Raw genomic sequence first — 13,990 nt, forward strand, 5'->3', positions numbered from 1 at the left:
ATGTTACCTGTTTTTATGATAAAAGTTAAACATTTGGGTTCAAAAATGAAGTTACACATTTTATAGTTATATTACACATTTTTGTAGTGATGTTACACATTTTTTTATTAATATAAAAATGTATAACTTTATTTCTAAATTACAAATTATCGTAACTTTATGAAAAAAATTATGACATTATCACAAAAATATGCAATATGTATAACAAAAATGCATAATAAAATGTTTATTTAAAGAGTATGTACCATAATTTTTTTTTGACAATTAAGATATGATATATTTATTAATCTCAGGGGTGGTTTAGCGGTACAACTTGGAATGTGGTAATAAAATTAGCACATTGGGCCCCAGGTCACTTGTTTTATTTTTAAATGAAATCCTCCGTAATTGAACGATGAAATTGATCTCTTAAAATTAATTTATATGTACATAAATTGATCCGATTATCTAATTATCAAAATATATATAATATCTAGTTTTTAAAGTGTGTATTATAGAAATTTTCAATTCCCGACTTTCTTTCTCTTGGTGTGAATTGTGACTCAACAAAGTCTAAGTCCAAAAATTTTCAAGTAAAAAGACCCAAAAATATCATAATTTATTCTATAATAAATAGTGATAGTAAAAAAAAATTTCAAATCAAAATAAAAAAGAATAACTCTTCTCTCTCTCTCTCTCTCTCTGGGTTCAAAACCGGGTAACGTGAAACCAATTGGAAGTTGAACTTTTTGCGAATCCGTTGTTTGTGCCCTTTCCATCACTTGCCCTCCTTGTTCGCTATCTAAAACCCAAATTCAATTTTCTCGTCTTTTCTCAGCAGCACCTGGTTTTGTTCCTAGAGAGAGAGAGAGAGAGAGAATCCTGAGAGTTATTTTCCTTCCCTGTATTTCACTATTTCTTTGCCATAATTAGCATATCGATTTCTCTTTTGATTTTGAATTTCTTATTATTTCTGGAATTAGCACATAGTTTCCTCCTAGAAAAATTTTAATCGATTTTGTATTTTCTTGGAAAATTTGTCATAATTCTCAAGAGAGTACCTGTTTTTTTCAAACTGAAATTGGTTTTATCTCATCATCTGTGACGATCATATCACAAGTCTTTTCTCTCTGACGTAATCGATTCGTCAAAAAAATAAATAAATTACCAACCACCAATATTTCTGAGAGTCAAAAAAACAAAAAAATTGTGTATGAAAATCGAGTTTTTGGTTTCTGGGTATCATCAAAATCAGACGAAAATCAAATTCTGATTTCTGGGTATTGGCGGAAACTCGATTTTCCGATCTGGGTTGGTCCGGATTCGATTCAGAGGTTGATTTCTCAACCATGGTCATTAAATCTAGAACCCTGGACAACTGGAGGGACTATTTTCGAACCTCCAATTTTGATATATTCGATATAATCGAGAACGCAATTATTGTTGCTGCTTCGGATTGTCCACAGGAGTTCAGATTGCGGAGAGATCGAATTGCAGTAACTTTGTTTTCATGTAAATTGATTCGGTGTGTCGGGTGTGAACGCGTGGAGTTGAAAGTTCCTGTAGAGGATGAGGACCAAGGTTGTAAGAGTGGGTTTGAGAAAAATGGATGTGAATTTGAGAATGGTGGTGGTAAAGAGAGCAAGGTGAATAGTAGTAGAGATGATCAGGTTGAAATGAATTTCAACCCAGTGAGCAATTACAGCTATGGAGAAGCTGAGGCATTGACTGATGATATTGAAGAAGAGAGTCAGATTTTTGGGGAGGTCTTGAGGATCAAAAAGATTATTGATAATCGTCAAGATGAGGTTTATCTTCATAACTTCTACTGAATCTTTCTCTTTTATGTGAATTCAATTTTCATTTCTGTATTTTGTTGCTTTTGAACGTGTTTTGTTTTTTTTGGTAAGAACTTTGACTGATAAATGGGAGATTGGTCTGTTATTGCCAAGCAGCATATGATTAAATCTTTGATTTTTGCAATTCTGTTGAATTTATTTATTTATTTATTTTATTTTTATTTATTTATTTATTTATTTATTTTTTTTTTTGGGAGATTGGATTTGAATTTGTTTGAATATTGTTTTATGTTATTTGGGAAATTATTTGGTTATTGTTACACTTATCTGGTAAAGATAGAGAGCCCTTCAAGCTTTTTACTTTCTTGTGACAGTCTGATTCAGTATTATTTGATTCACTGAGGAGGCTTCAATTGATGGTTTTGTCTGTGGATACATTGAAGGTATGAACACTCTTGTTTTTTTTTTGGCTGCAATTTTTTTTTCCCATTAGTTTTTGTTTTCTATGAGTGTAGTGAATTGAATTGCATTACTCGTTATACCACAGGCCACAGAGATTGGAAAGTCTGTTAATGCTCTGAGGAAACACGGATCGAAGCAGATTCGACATCTTGCACGGACGCTCATCGAGTATGTCATTCTTTCCTCTTGCTAGGCATTATTTTATGTTCTAGATTTGGTCATTTGATGGATGAACTTATGTGAATTTATTGTTGTATGGTTAAGTTTACCAACAAAGAATTTACGTAGTTTAAAAGTGCTGATATGTTATTTTCTTCCAAATTTGTGAATTTGGTGGTACTGATAATTCTGTTTGCTTTAATCAGCAGCATTCTTGCTAAGCCAGTCCTTTCTTTTTATGTCTTATCACGATTATCAGCAGGGAATTATACTACTTAGACTTCGATTTCCTTATAGATGTGCTGATGATTCCTATAGTTATGATGAAGATGATGACAATTTTGATGATAAGAATTGCTTCATTCAAACATTTTTCAGCTTATCCTTGTACAATAGAAACAGTGCTAGTTTAAGAAGTTCTATTTTTCTATGCTGATCGCCATAAACAACCGTTATCAAATTCAGCTTCTTTGTAAGCATATGAATTGTGGAAATCTTGGGTTATTATATTATCCTTTGTCTGTGTTAAACAAGTCATCTAACATTTTGCTGCCAATATGATTCCTCTACGTGTTAGTGGAATGTTTGGTAAGAATGTTGCTAATTAATTCCCTTTTTCTATCCAGTTATAGCTAAATGTACTCACGAACTTTCAATTTGCTATATTAGATCAGTATGGCATATTCTTTTTGTTTCTAACTGCACGATCATTAATTGCAGAGTGTGGAAAGATATGGTAGATGCGTGGGTCATTGCTACAGCGGCTATTGCAGGTAGCTTTTGTTAAGAATTAGCTTTTGATAGATATAGCATATATGCATTTGATGTAGGACCACCGAATCAAGAACAAGGATATCAAAGAGAACAGAATACCACTGGGGGTGGTGGCCCAGTGGATTACGCATCTCCCCTCCACCCAGCCAAGCAGGGGTCGATTCTTGCGGGGGGGGCGGGGGGGGGGGGGGGGGTAGCGTGTTCCCAATTTGCTTCGGCTCATCGTGCTGTACTCCAATTGACACTCTGCCTCCTGTGTGGCGGGTAGGTGAGGTCAATTTGTGTGCCCTAGTGGTGGGTCCTTTTTTATGAGTTGGATTAAATCCAGCAACCGGTTACTCCGGGTCCAGTGCCAGGGCCCACAGATGTTATGATGTTCCCACGGAGCATCCTTTCCTGTTCCAAAAAAAAAACAAAAAAGAGAACAGAATAAATGACACAAAGGAAATAAACTAAACCCTCAAACAATAATTAAAAAAAAAAAAAAAAAAAAGAACTCTCAATTCAATTTATCATTCAAAGCCGTCAAACCCTACTGTATACTAGCCTATTTATAGGCAACCAAAACCCTAATTAAGAGCTTTCAAAATATAGCACACCTCAAATAATATATCTTACCTAATAATTAGGAAACTCCAAATAATTAAATCCTACCTAATGTTCTAATGTAAATAGAATTCCTAAAATCTAAATTATCATATTTGCTCAATTCCTTTGTCATCAGACACCTTTTCTGTCCACTTAAGTATATTTTGTTCTCTCATTTCGTTCTTGACTGAAACTGAGTTCTAAAAATATTTATATTTTCATAGATGCAGAAGGTACCCCGGAGTCTGTAAACCCATCTGTTGTTGATGAAGAAGAAGAAGGCCTCCCTTCTCCTCCATTAGACGAAGGAGCTTTTCTTAATAATGCTACAATAGAGCTGTCCCAGGTGGGTGGGTGGGTGGGTGGGTGGGTGTGGTGTGTTCATTTCTTTTTTTTCTCAAGGAAATAAGTTTATTAGCCTTTTGTGGTTAGAGACTGACACATTTTGCTTCTTTTTCTGTCTTTCTCAATTGCGCTTACCAAAGTTCTTCGATGGCATAGATGATGATGGAAGTGAGTTGAATTTGTGATCCTTTATGCTTTTCTTATAAAGCTTTTTGCTATTCGGTTCTTTGTTTGAATTCCCCACTTTCTTAGAGATTCATGATTTTTAAATGGGGATGTTGTTTTAGATCCTCGAAACAGTGGGGAATTCAAGAAGAACCGTGAAAATGGCAGAAACCCATCAATGGCGAATCAAACTGTTCCCAAGTGGAAGCAGCAAGTTCCCCATGAACCGTATGTACCTGCCACGGACAAGAAGGGTGAAGAAAGGAAGAATCAAGAACCTGTAATGAAGAAACCAAATGCTGTTGTGAAACCACATAAGCCCTTGAACACCGAGTCTGGCCCTGGGAGGCTGACAAAATTAAACATGGAGCAAAAGGTCAGCAATGAGACAAAATCCCAGCAAAACTCAAACAGGCCGATCACAATCCAAAAGAAGCCACTAGCTGCTCAAGAAGATGTGAGTATTGGGAAAATCCATCATTTTTAAATATCTGCTGTTACGTATTGGAATTTTGGACTTCCCATACCATTATTCATTGATAGATCGGCCGATTCTGTCCGATGTTGACTGATATATATATGACTGTGTCATCGATACTGTTATTTAAAACAACATCACCTGTACAGATGTCAAATAGCTTGCTGCTTGGATCATTCATTTTGATCTATTTTTGCTGTTCAATTAGAAACCGAAGTGTTTGGATGATGCTGCAAAACTTGAAGCCGCAAAGAGGAAGCTCCATGAGCGCTACCAACAAGCTGAAAATGGTATCTGCTCCAAACTTATTCTTACCATATTTTGGATTTTACTTTCCGTATTTGATTTATTTTTCATCAAAATAACTTTCAGTAGAGACACATAATGAAATTATTTTTATCTGATGGTGATTGTTCTTCTATTTGACAGCAAAGAGACAAAGAACTATCCAGGTCATGGAATTGCAGGATCTCCCGAAGCAAGGGCTTGGCCCTAGGAATCCTCACATGAGACCTGGAAATCACAACAGGCATTGGGCAAATGGGCGTCGCTAGCTTGTTTGTTTTTGTGATGTTGATTCGAATAAACAACATTTCAAAATTTCTCCCATTTTGAAAGCCAATAAAGTGGAAGAAAACTCTTACTATGTGGCTTCACCCACTCGAGCATCGATGATGACGCTGCTAAATTAAGACTCAGTTTGAGGTAATGAACTTTTTCATTTGATTTGGGTGGCTGGTATAGATTACGAGGTCTAAATTCTTGATTTGTTGTTGATGAATGTGATTTTCACCCATCCCATATGATGATTTTCTCTCAGACATCTCCTTTGCCCGTTCCATTATCAGACTCTGTTACATATATAAATTTGCACAGAATAATAAGTACATTTATAGTATGAAACATTTTGACATGAAATGAGTGTAAGAAGTTGGTTGGATGTTCACTTTTAGTAGGATTGTAATTGATATCATGCTCTGTTGAATGAAACATGACTATGATACTATTCTTTCAATTAAAACGAAAAAAAAAAAGGGTGATGAGTCCACCAATTTTCTCTCGGACATCTCCTTTTCCTGTTCCATTATCAGACTGTGTTACATATATAAATTTACACAGCATAATAAGTACATTTTGACATGATATGAATGTAAGAAGATGGTTGGATGATCACTTTTAGTAGGATTGTAATTGATCTCATGCTCTGTTAAATGAAACATGACTATGATACTATTCTTTCAGTTAAAAGGAAAAAAAAAAATGAAAAATTGGTGAAAAGTCCACTTTTATGGATATATATAACATTAAGTGCAGTGATTGTTCTGTTTTGATTCGAAGGACATGGTTAATGAAATATATTAGTGAGAAGTAAAAATTATATTGTTACACTCACACACTATTGTTAATCACCAATCATTGTCGATTGTTCTCGGTGAGTTGGAAAACTCGCTATCACTGGAGAGTCACCGGAAAAGTCATTAGCGTCAGAAGTCAACGGCTACCGGCAGCGGTAATATAGACATGTGGACAAATAGGCGGGGGCTAGTTAGGTAGGAAGGAGTAATGTGATTTTTTAAATTGTTGTACTTATGACTTAAAAAGAATAGAGTTTAGGGCAATATGGTCAAAAATTTTAAAACCTTGATTTGACTGAGTGCCAAAAAAAGAAATGACAACGTCAAAGTTGAGAGACACAGTTGTCCTGTAAGGCCAGTGGTTAGATTTGTGTTCAATAGGTTGATCTTACTCTTGGTTTTGTCTTTTAAGATATTGCTTCTCTTTTTTTTCTTTTCTTTTTTTTCTAATAACAGTCAGTAGGATGAAGAAAGCGAGTAGTGTTGGTGAAGGTTATTTTGTCTTTTCATTTTAAATTGAAAGGAAGCATGGTGTAATTATATTAAAATTGTAGAATTTTTTACATTTTAACTAAATCTCAATGTGGTTTACCCAATAAAAATTTAGGAGAATATTAGATAGAAGGTAAATCAAAAAAATTGCAAATCAACAGACTCTGTTGAGACGTGTGCTCGGTGTAAGTAAGATTATACAAAAATGACGCAGTTTTTACTTGTATCCCTTTGCATTCAAATGATTATTATTATTATTATTATTTTTCATTTATTATTCCCCTAAAAACATGATTAGTAGTGACCCTTCGTCCTATGAATTTTAGTTAAGAAAGTTGCATTTTGTTCTCATAATTTTAAAATTGCACTTTACACATAATTTTGTAAAATTTTCACTTCACGTCTTGTAAAATAAAATGTTGATACGTTACACCTTTAGTTTTCACCATACCTGAATTTTTTTTAAAAATTGTGCAAAATGCAACTTGTATACAAAATTATAAGGTGTAAAGGATTATTATTATTATTATTGTTATTATTATTATTATTATCAAGCAACAAATTGCAACTTTCACAAAAGTTATAAATTCCAAAGCCTACCTTTAATTTTAGAATAAATTGGTGATAAATTTAATTTAAGGGGGTTGTAAGGCATTGGATTTAGTGGATATTTTTTGTTAGTGAGAAATCCACCTTTTATGAAATAGTTTGGTGAGAAGTCATTTTATTTGTTTTGAAAGCCATTTTGTTTTCAATTTTATCCCTTAATTTATTTGTTGACTTTTTTAATTTGTTGACTTTCTGTTCAAAATTTTTCCTATATCTTCAAATTTATATCTATTTGTTAAATTTTTTTTCCTTATCTATTCAAATTTTCCTCTATCCGTTCAAATTTTGTAGATTCTGTGGGTTTTTCTCTTTAATTTTTCCTATCTATTGAAATTTATTTTTATCTATTCAATTTTTTGAATGAACAGATCGTTGGTATAACCAAGCCTCAATCAATTTTTTATTTGTTGAAAGTCTAGCAGATGATCAATGAAGCAACACACTACACAACAAAATTACAATTAATTCCCTATCTGTGTTAAAAATAATAATTGGGCAAATTACATATACACCCCTCCAGGTTTGGTAAAATTACAGATACCCCCCTGAGGTTTCGGAAATTACATCCCGCCCCCTGAGGTTTGTATTTTCATAACAATTTACCCCCTGAGGTTTCTATTTCATAACAAATTACCCCCTAATTTCTTATGCAAATATAGCATTCAGGGGGGAATTCGTAATTTTTCAAACCTCAGGGGGGTATCTGTAATTTTGCCAAACCTGGAGGGGTGTATATGTAATTTGCCCTAAATAATTATCCGTGTGAAATTCTTATGTGAGTGTGTGTGGGGAGAGAGAGAGAGAGAGATTGATTCTGTTTGGTAGAGCTGTGGGAAAGTGCTTATAGCTTATGCCTAAATAGCTTATAGCTTATAACTATGAACATAAGCTGATTTCTAACTTATAAATTAAGCATCTCTTGCCTCACTCAAAGAATAAGCTGATTTCTGACTTTCAAAAACGTATAAGCTATAAGCTATAAGCTAAACCAAACACATCAAAATAGCTTAAATTAAGCTGAAAGCTGAAATAAACAGTTTTTAAGTTGCACCAAACAGGCACATTGAATAGAGAAAACACAAACAAAACACAAAAATATTTTTACAAAGACCAAAAACATACAAATTTATTCAATAGAGGGAGAGAGAGAGATTGAACAGAGAAAACACAAACAAAACACAAAAATAATTTTACAAAGACCAAAAACAAGCACATACATACAAATTTATTCAAATCTATTCAATAAAACATTATAAACCATTCTAATTTCACAAACACAAACATATTTTCCAGATATATTTAGAAGAAAAAATAAACATTTCACCAAACATAGACAAATCACCCATAGGCTATCATCAATCTCAAAACATAAACAAAACGCAAATCGAACACATCTACACACTAGATCTAATAAATCTGAGCTCAAATGTATATACACAAAAATAAAAAATAAAAAAATCCAACACCGCTCAACAGATCATCGTCTTCTTCATATTCACAACATTAAATCTAAGATTTGAGTTCAAATCAATATATATATATATATATAAATTTAAAACATAGAGATGAAGGGATGGAGGAATGGGGGGAAAAGAGAGAGAGAGAGAGAGAGAGAGAGAAAAAAGAGAGAGGAAGAGCAATTGCTTGTGTACTTTGGTGATCAAAACCCTAGAAAACCAGGCTGAGATCGGTTTGGATGCCTCGTGTTGGCTAAGCAGACCCTCAAGTCTTCCACCATGGCGGCGTTGGGCGACGGAGGCCGAGTCTAGTAAGTCGTCGTCCTCTGATAGGAATGGAAGAGATAGAGATGGATAGATAGAGAGAGAGAGAGAGAGAGAAAGAGAGTGATAAGAGAGACAATGATGGCGATGCGACTGTGGATGGAGTTCGTCAAAGGTTACAGATCTGACGAATAGGTTGAACGTAGTCCTTTTTATTTGTGTACTCTGGTGACCGAAACCCTAGAAAACCATGCTGAGATTGGTCTGGATGCCTCCGTATTGGCCAAGCAGACCATCGGGTCTTCCATCATCGCAGGGTCGAGTGGCGAATGTCGAGTCCAACAAGTTGCCATCCTCTGATAGTAATGGTAGAGAGAGAGAGAGAGAGAGAGAATGACAGAATTGTGGAATTTTAACCGTGTTTATGATATATATATGTAAGGGTAGTTTGGACATTTTGCATCACCATATCTTTATGGACAAAGTATTTATGTGCCTGGACATTTCACCAAACAAAATTCAAATTTGAATTTATGAACCGAGTATCCTTAATTTTACGAGATAAATTTTAACTTTGACAAAATTAAAAAATGTAAACTATGATTAATTCAAATTTATACTTCCATTGTGAGGAGAAATTATTTGATTTTCTAGGAAGACCAGGTGAATTCACTTTATAGTGAGAGAATATATAATAATTTAGTATATTTTTTTTGATTTTTTTTGTTAAAATATGAGGTGAAAAAAAGTAATATGTTTACGATAATTTTTGACTATTTACCAACAAAAAAAAATGCAAAAAATAGAGAAAAAATAAAAAATTTGACTTTTTTATATGATTATTTAACTTTTTAATCTTTTAGTGACTTTTTAATTTTTTAAACATGTTCTCGAATCAAATTGACAACGTGATCACATAAACGCATGTTATTGAATAAGCACATCATCATGCTTAAATTCTTTGTGCAAAAAACAAAAATTTGCGGGGAAAAACATCATATGTTTTGAAGTAATTAATATATATATATATATACATGTTAGATGGTGGAAATATTTTTGTCCAAAGATTATTTATTTTTTTACATATGTATTTATGAATTTCACACTTTACTCCTAGTTTAGACAGAGAGAAAATTAGGTTGGGAGACTAATCAAACATTTTTTCTGTACATTGGGAATTAAAATGACATAATTTAAATATTAGAAACTAATATAACACTAACATATGCTTTAGCGACAAAAAATCTAATCTTTTAGCTCCATTTACAAATTAACCCTTGAGTTAATGCCATCTATAGAGTGAGTTAGGTTTGGGGATCAAATTTAAACATCATTTATATATTGAGTGAATTGGCAATCTCAAACACTAAATAAAATGACACAACTTATATATTTTGCATCTCTTTATGTAACTCCAAAAATTAAAATTTAATATGTTTTGTTTTAAATTTTCAAATATAATTTTTTAGTTTATTATTTTTCGTGTTTTATTATCTTTATTTTATAACTTTTTAAATATTTTTTTTATCAAGTTTCTTAATTTTTAAATGCACCTAACCAATATGCAAATGAAAAATTTATAAAAAAATATATTTAAAAATTCAAAAAAATACAAAAAGTACAAATATATCATATAATAAAAAATCAGTACATGTTTTGTATTTTTGTATTTGTTGTATTTATTGATGTTTTTTTTTTTTTAAGGAAAACTACAAATTAGTAGTACATTTCCAAAATAATTATAAATTCGAGGAAAAATTAACATTTTAATTATTGAAATTTGTAGGCTTTGCCATTAATCTATTTTTTTTCATACTTACACTCAAAATTTTATTTTGCCAATTTTATTTTATTTCTAATTCATAAATATTTTTAATTTTTGGGAACATTTATAAAAAAATTAAAAAATATTAAAATATGAAAAATTCAAAATTTAAAATTCAAAAACTATATTTGAAAATTCAAAACTAAGTTGTCGTTTGGAAACATTTACACTTTATTATTTTTAGTTTACAGAAACTATTAAACATGTTTATATTTATTTTGGATAAAAACAAAACTAAAAAATATGTTTCATACACACCTATTTTAAAATTTTATTTTGAAAATGAATGAAAAGGAGTGGTTGCAAGAGCTGATTGTCAATGGTTAGAAATAGTAATTGGAGGTAGTTTTTAGTTGTGGCATGTAATGGTTGAAGGGCGATTGCCACTGGTGAGAGGTGCTTGGTAATTGTTGGAGGTGGTTTCTAGCTAGAAAAAGTGGTAGTCGAAAGTGATTATCAATGGTTAGAGATGTTGGCCAGTCGGACGCCTAATGTGATAGTTGAAAATGGTTCAAGAAAAGTTGGAAGTCGAATATCGTTACCGTCAGTGAAAAGTGGTTGGCAACTAAGGAAAGCAGTTGCCTGAGGTGGTTGGTGGAGGAGGTCACTATTGATAGTAATCGTTAATGATGAGCAATGAATGGTGGTTGAAAAAAAGTAGGAAAAAAAGAAGAAGAAGTTAAAAAATAAATAAACAAAAAGTTAAACCAACTTTTTGTGTTTAATAAATTGTGTAAGGGTTTTGCTAACAAGTGTTTTTAGGGTAGAAGTAAAAGACAAAATATTTCTAAAACATGATACATTTTTCTCTAATTTTAATACATTTTTATTGAAATCAATATACTATTTAATATTTTTACATGTTTTAAAAACACTTTTCACATTTCGCAACATTAAACAACGCCTATGGGACACCCGTTATCAGTTTCCATTGTGTAAATTGTTTATAACTTTTTTTTAAAAAAAATTAATAAAAAAATTATTTATAACTTTTACAAATTATAACACTATAAACAGGAAGTTATAAATATAAACGTTATTGAAAAAAGACCCAATCACATAGCGTAGCCTCTATAAATTGTACATTCGCACTTATACTCGCACTTGCACTCGCACTCGCACATTAGCGGAGATTTGAATCTACATTTCTGATATTAAGTATAGTTCGTCTAAACTTGAAAATTTTGTCTTACTTATAAATGACTGACATCAGAAAGAGTCAAACTTGAGACTTCAAATATATTGCCACCCGAATAACTGATTTAAAAAAGAATGAAACTTAAACTTCAAAATTTCTATTTCAATACCTTACCAAATGTAAGAGGGGCTAATTTGAGCCCACTAAATTATTTAGACCCAATAGCCCAAGATTAGTGGGCCCGAATTTATTGCAAGTCCAAGAATCGGTGGGCCCAGATTTATCGCCATCAAACGGATTGAATAGCTCTAAGCCTCGAAAGGTTCGGATCCACGAACCTAGAGACTTACTCGGGCCCGGACTCGAAAGGGTATTAAGCAAGCCTAGAGATCCGAGGCACTCGGACTCGAAAGGATTCGGATCCACGAATCTAGAGATCCGAAGTACTTGGCTTCGAACGGATTCAGACGCAATCTAGAAGTCGCTCCGTTAATGAGTCCCAGAACACTTGCGGGCTCGGAGCTTTCCGGGATCTACGCACCAGAACCATGGGCGTAATGGAGTTCGAACAAAGGACCCGATCCCGAGGACGGTGAGTGGAGATAAATTCACTCTTCGGTTAAACTAGCCTATACCCGGGTCGAGGTGGCACGACCCCGGGGGGGTCCATGAGACTCGGCAATATTTTTGCGGCAGGACGTCCTCTGGGACTACCCCTGACCCTTTGGGATGATTGGGGATCATTGGTTAGGTGTGGCTAAGAAGAAGGGTTCGCCGAGGGATTGATCTCCTCTTTGGGGTTTTCTCATCCTCGGAGAAGTCACCTCCTCGGAGAGGTCACCTCCTCGGACAAGGTGGTTAGAGAGAATATCCCCCATGTGCCTTGCACATGGGCTCCATCCTACATCATGAGGTGCCTATAAATAGCACCCACCCATAGCTTTACAAGGGATGGATTTTGGAGATTTTTAACTCTTGGGAAAGAACTAATTTCCCTTCTCCATTATCAACCGTGAGAGTGAAAGTGAGAGATCCATGGGAGAGCCTTGCCATTATTCTATTCTCTAGCCATTTTGCCTTCTTCTTCACCCAATCTCTTATCTCCATCATCTCCTTTGTTGTTGTGTTCCTAAGTTGAGATTATTGAAGAATCTAAGCCTCTCATCATATTCCTAAGTTGAGATTATTGAAGAATCTAAGCCTCTCATCATATTCTAGAGAATTCGAAGTTGTTCTTCAAGGATCTTCGAAGATCTTCGAATTTTCCAACTCCTTTCTTGAACCCTCTCCTACAGTTTGGCGACTCTGCTGGGGAGGCGGATTGGTTAATGGTCTCAACGAGATCTGGAATCCACACAACTCCAACAAGGATGGCGGGAGAAGATGAAGTTCACCAACAAGGATCCTCTAATGGTGGTGATGACAGAACCATGGCTCCAGATCAACCACTTTTGCTTGAAGCCATTCAAGGACTTCAAAATACTTAGCAAGAGATTCTTACCACTCTTCAGAATCTCACTCACACCATGTTAGTGATGAGTTCTAATTTTGCACCGGCGCCAAACGGAAATCAAACTGGTGGTGGAGTTATTCCCGCCAGAGCGCAAAATCAAATCCAAGGAGAAGTAGGCCCCAATCAGCCTATGGCTCATGGCAACACGGCCACAGTAACACATGCTCAAACCACAGTAGGCGGCAGCAGTTTGCCCATGCCCGGGCTCCATGGCGTGCCGAGCCAAGATCCAATGGTGACTAGGGGAGTTTCTGGTGTAATGAATGGCGCTCCGACGACTGTTGGTGTCCAGGAAAACATAAGGAGCATGATGGCGCAAAAGGGAGCTCTGCTCGTACCTAATCTTGTTACGCCATCAATAAATGTTACCCAAGCACCAAGCGGGCCTCCTTTGGTGCCGACAACAAATCTGCAAGCACAACCCGGTATAGCAGCGCCGTGCGGTGGACTCTATGGGCCTCAATTCAATATCCCATCACCAACTGGCTTGTCTATAGGCGCTGATGGCCAGTATCGTCAAATGTCCTCACCAATGATGAATTCGCAGCACCAGAATGGCCAAGACGCCCCTAGCTCAGTCTTCGGGTA

At 34.5% G+C, this 13,990-nt stretch overlaps 1 protein-coding gene across 2 annotated transcripts; it reads left to right on the plus strand.

The window, feature by feature from the left end:
* Positions 1–364: 364 nt before the first annotated feature.
* LOC114259699 (putative mediator of RNA polymerase II transcription subunit 26b) lies at positions 365–5,695 on the plus strand. 2 transcript variants are annotated; one of them, XM_082898666.1, is made up of 9 exons: positions 365–1,787; positions 2,153–2,221; positions 2,326–2,408; positions 3,120–3,172; positions 3,986–4,107; positions 4,247–4,274; positions 4,394–4,728; positions 4,899–5,039; positions 5,179–5,695. In XM_082898666.1, exons 1-9 carry the CDS (start codon positions 1,329–1,331, stop codon positions 5,257–5,259), a joined length of 1,371 nt encoding a protein of 456 aa, XP_082754792.1. In that variant the 5' UTR covers positions 365–1,328; the 3' UTR covers positions 5,260–5,695. The 2 variants fall into 2 exon arrangements, with proteins under 2 accessions (XP_082754792.1, XP_082754793.1); XM_082898667.1 differs by having other exon boundaries at positions 4,958–5,039.
* The last annotated feature ends 8,295 nt before the right edge of the window (positions 5,696–13,990 follow it).

The sequence above is a fragment of the Camellia sinensis genome, chromosome 12 (assembly GCF_055761805.1).
Source record: "Camellia sinensis isolate YWXY chromosome 12, ASM5576180v1, whole genome shotgun sequence".
Lineage (NCBI taxonomy): Eukaryota > Viridiplantae > Streptophyta > Magnoliopsida > Ericales > Theaceae > Camellia > Camellia sinensis.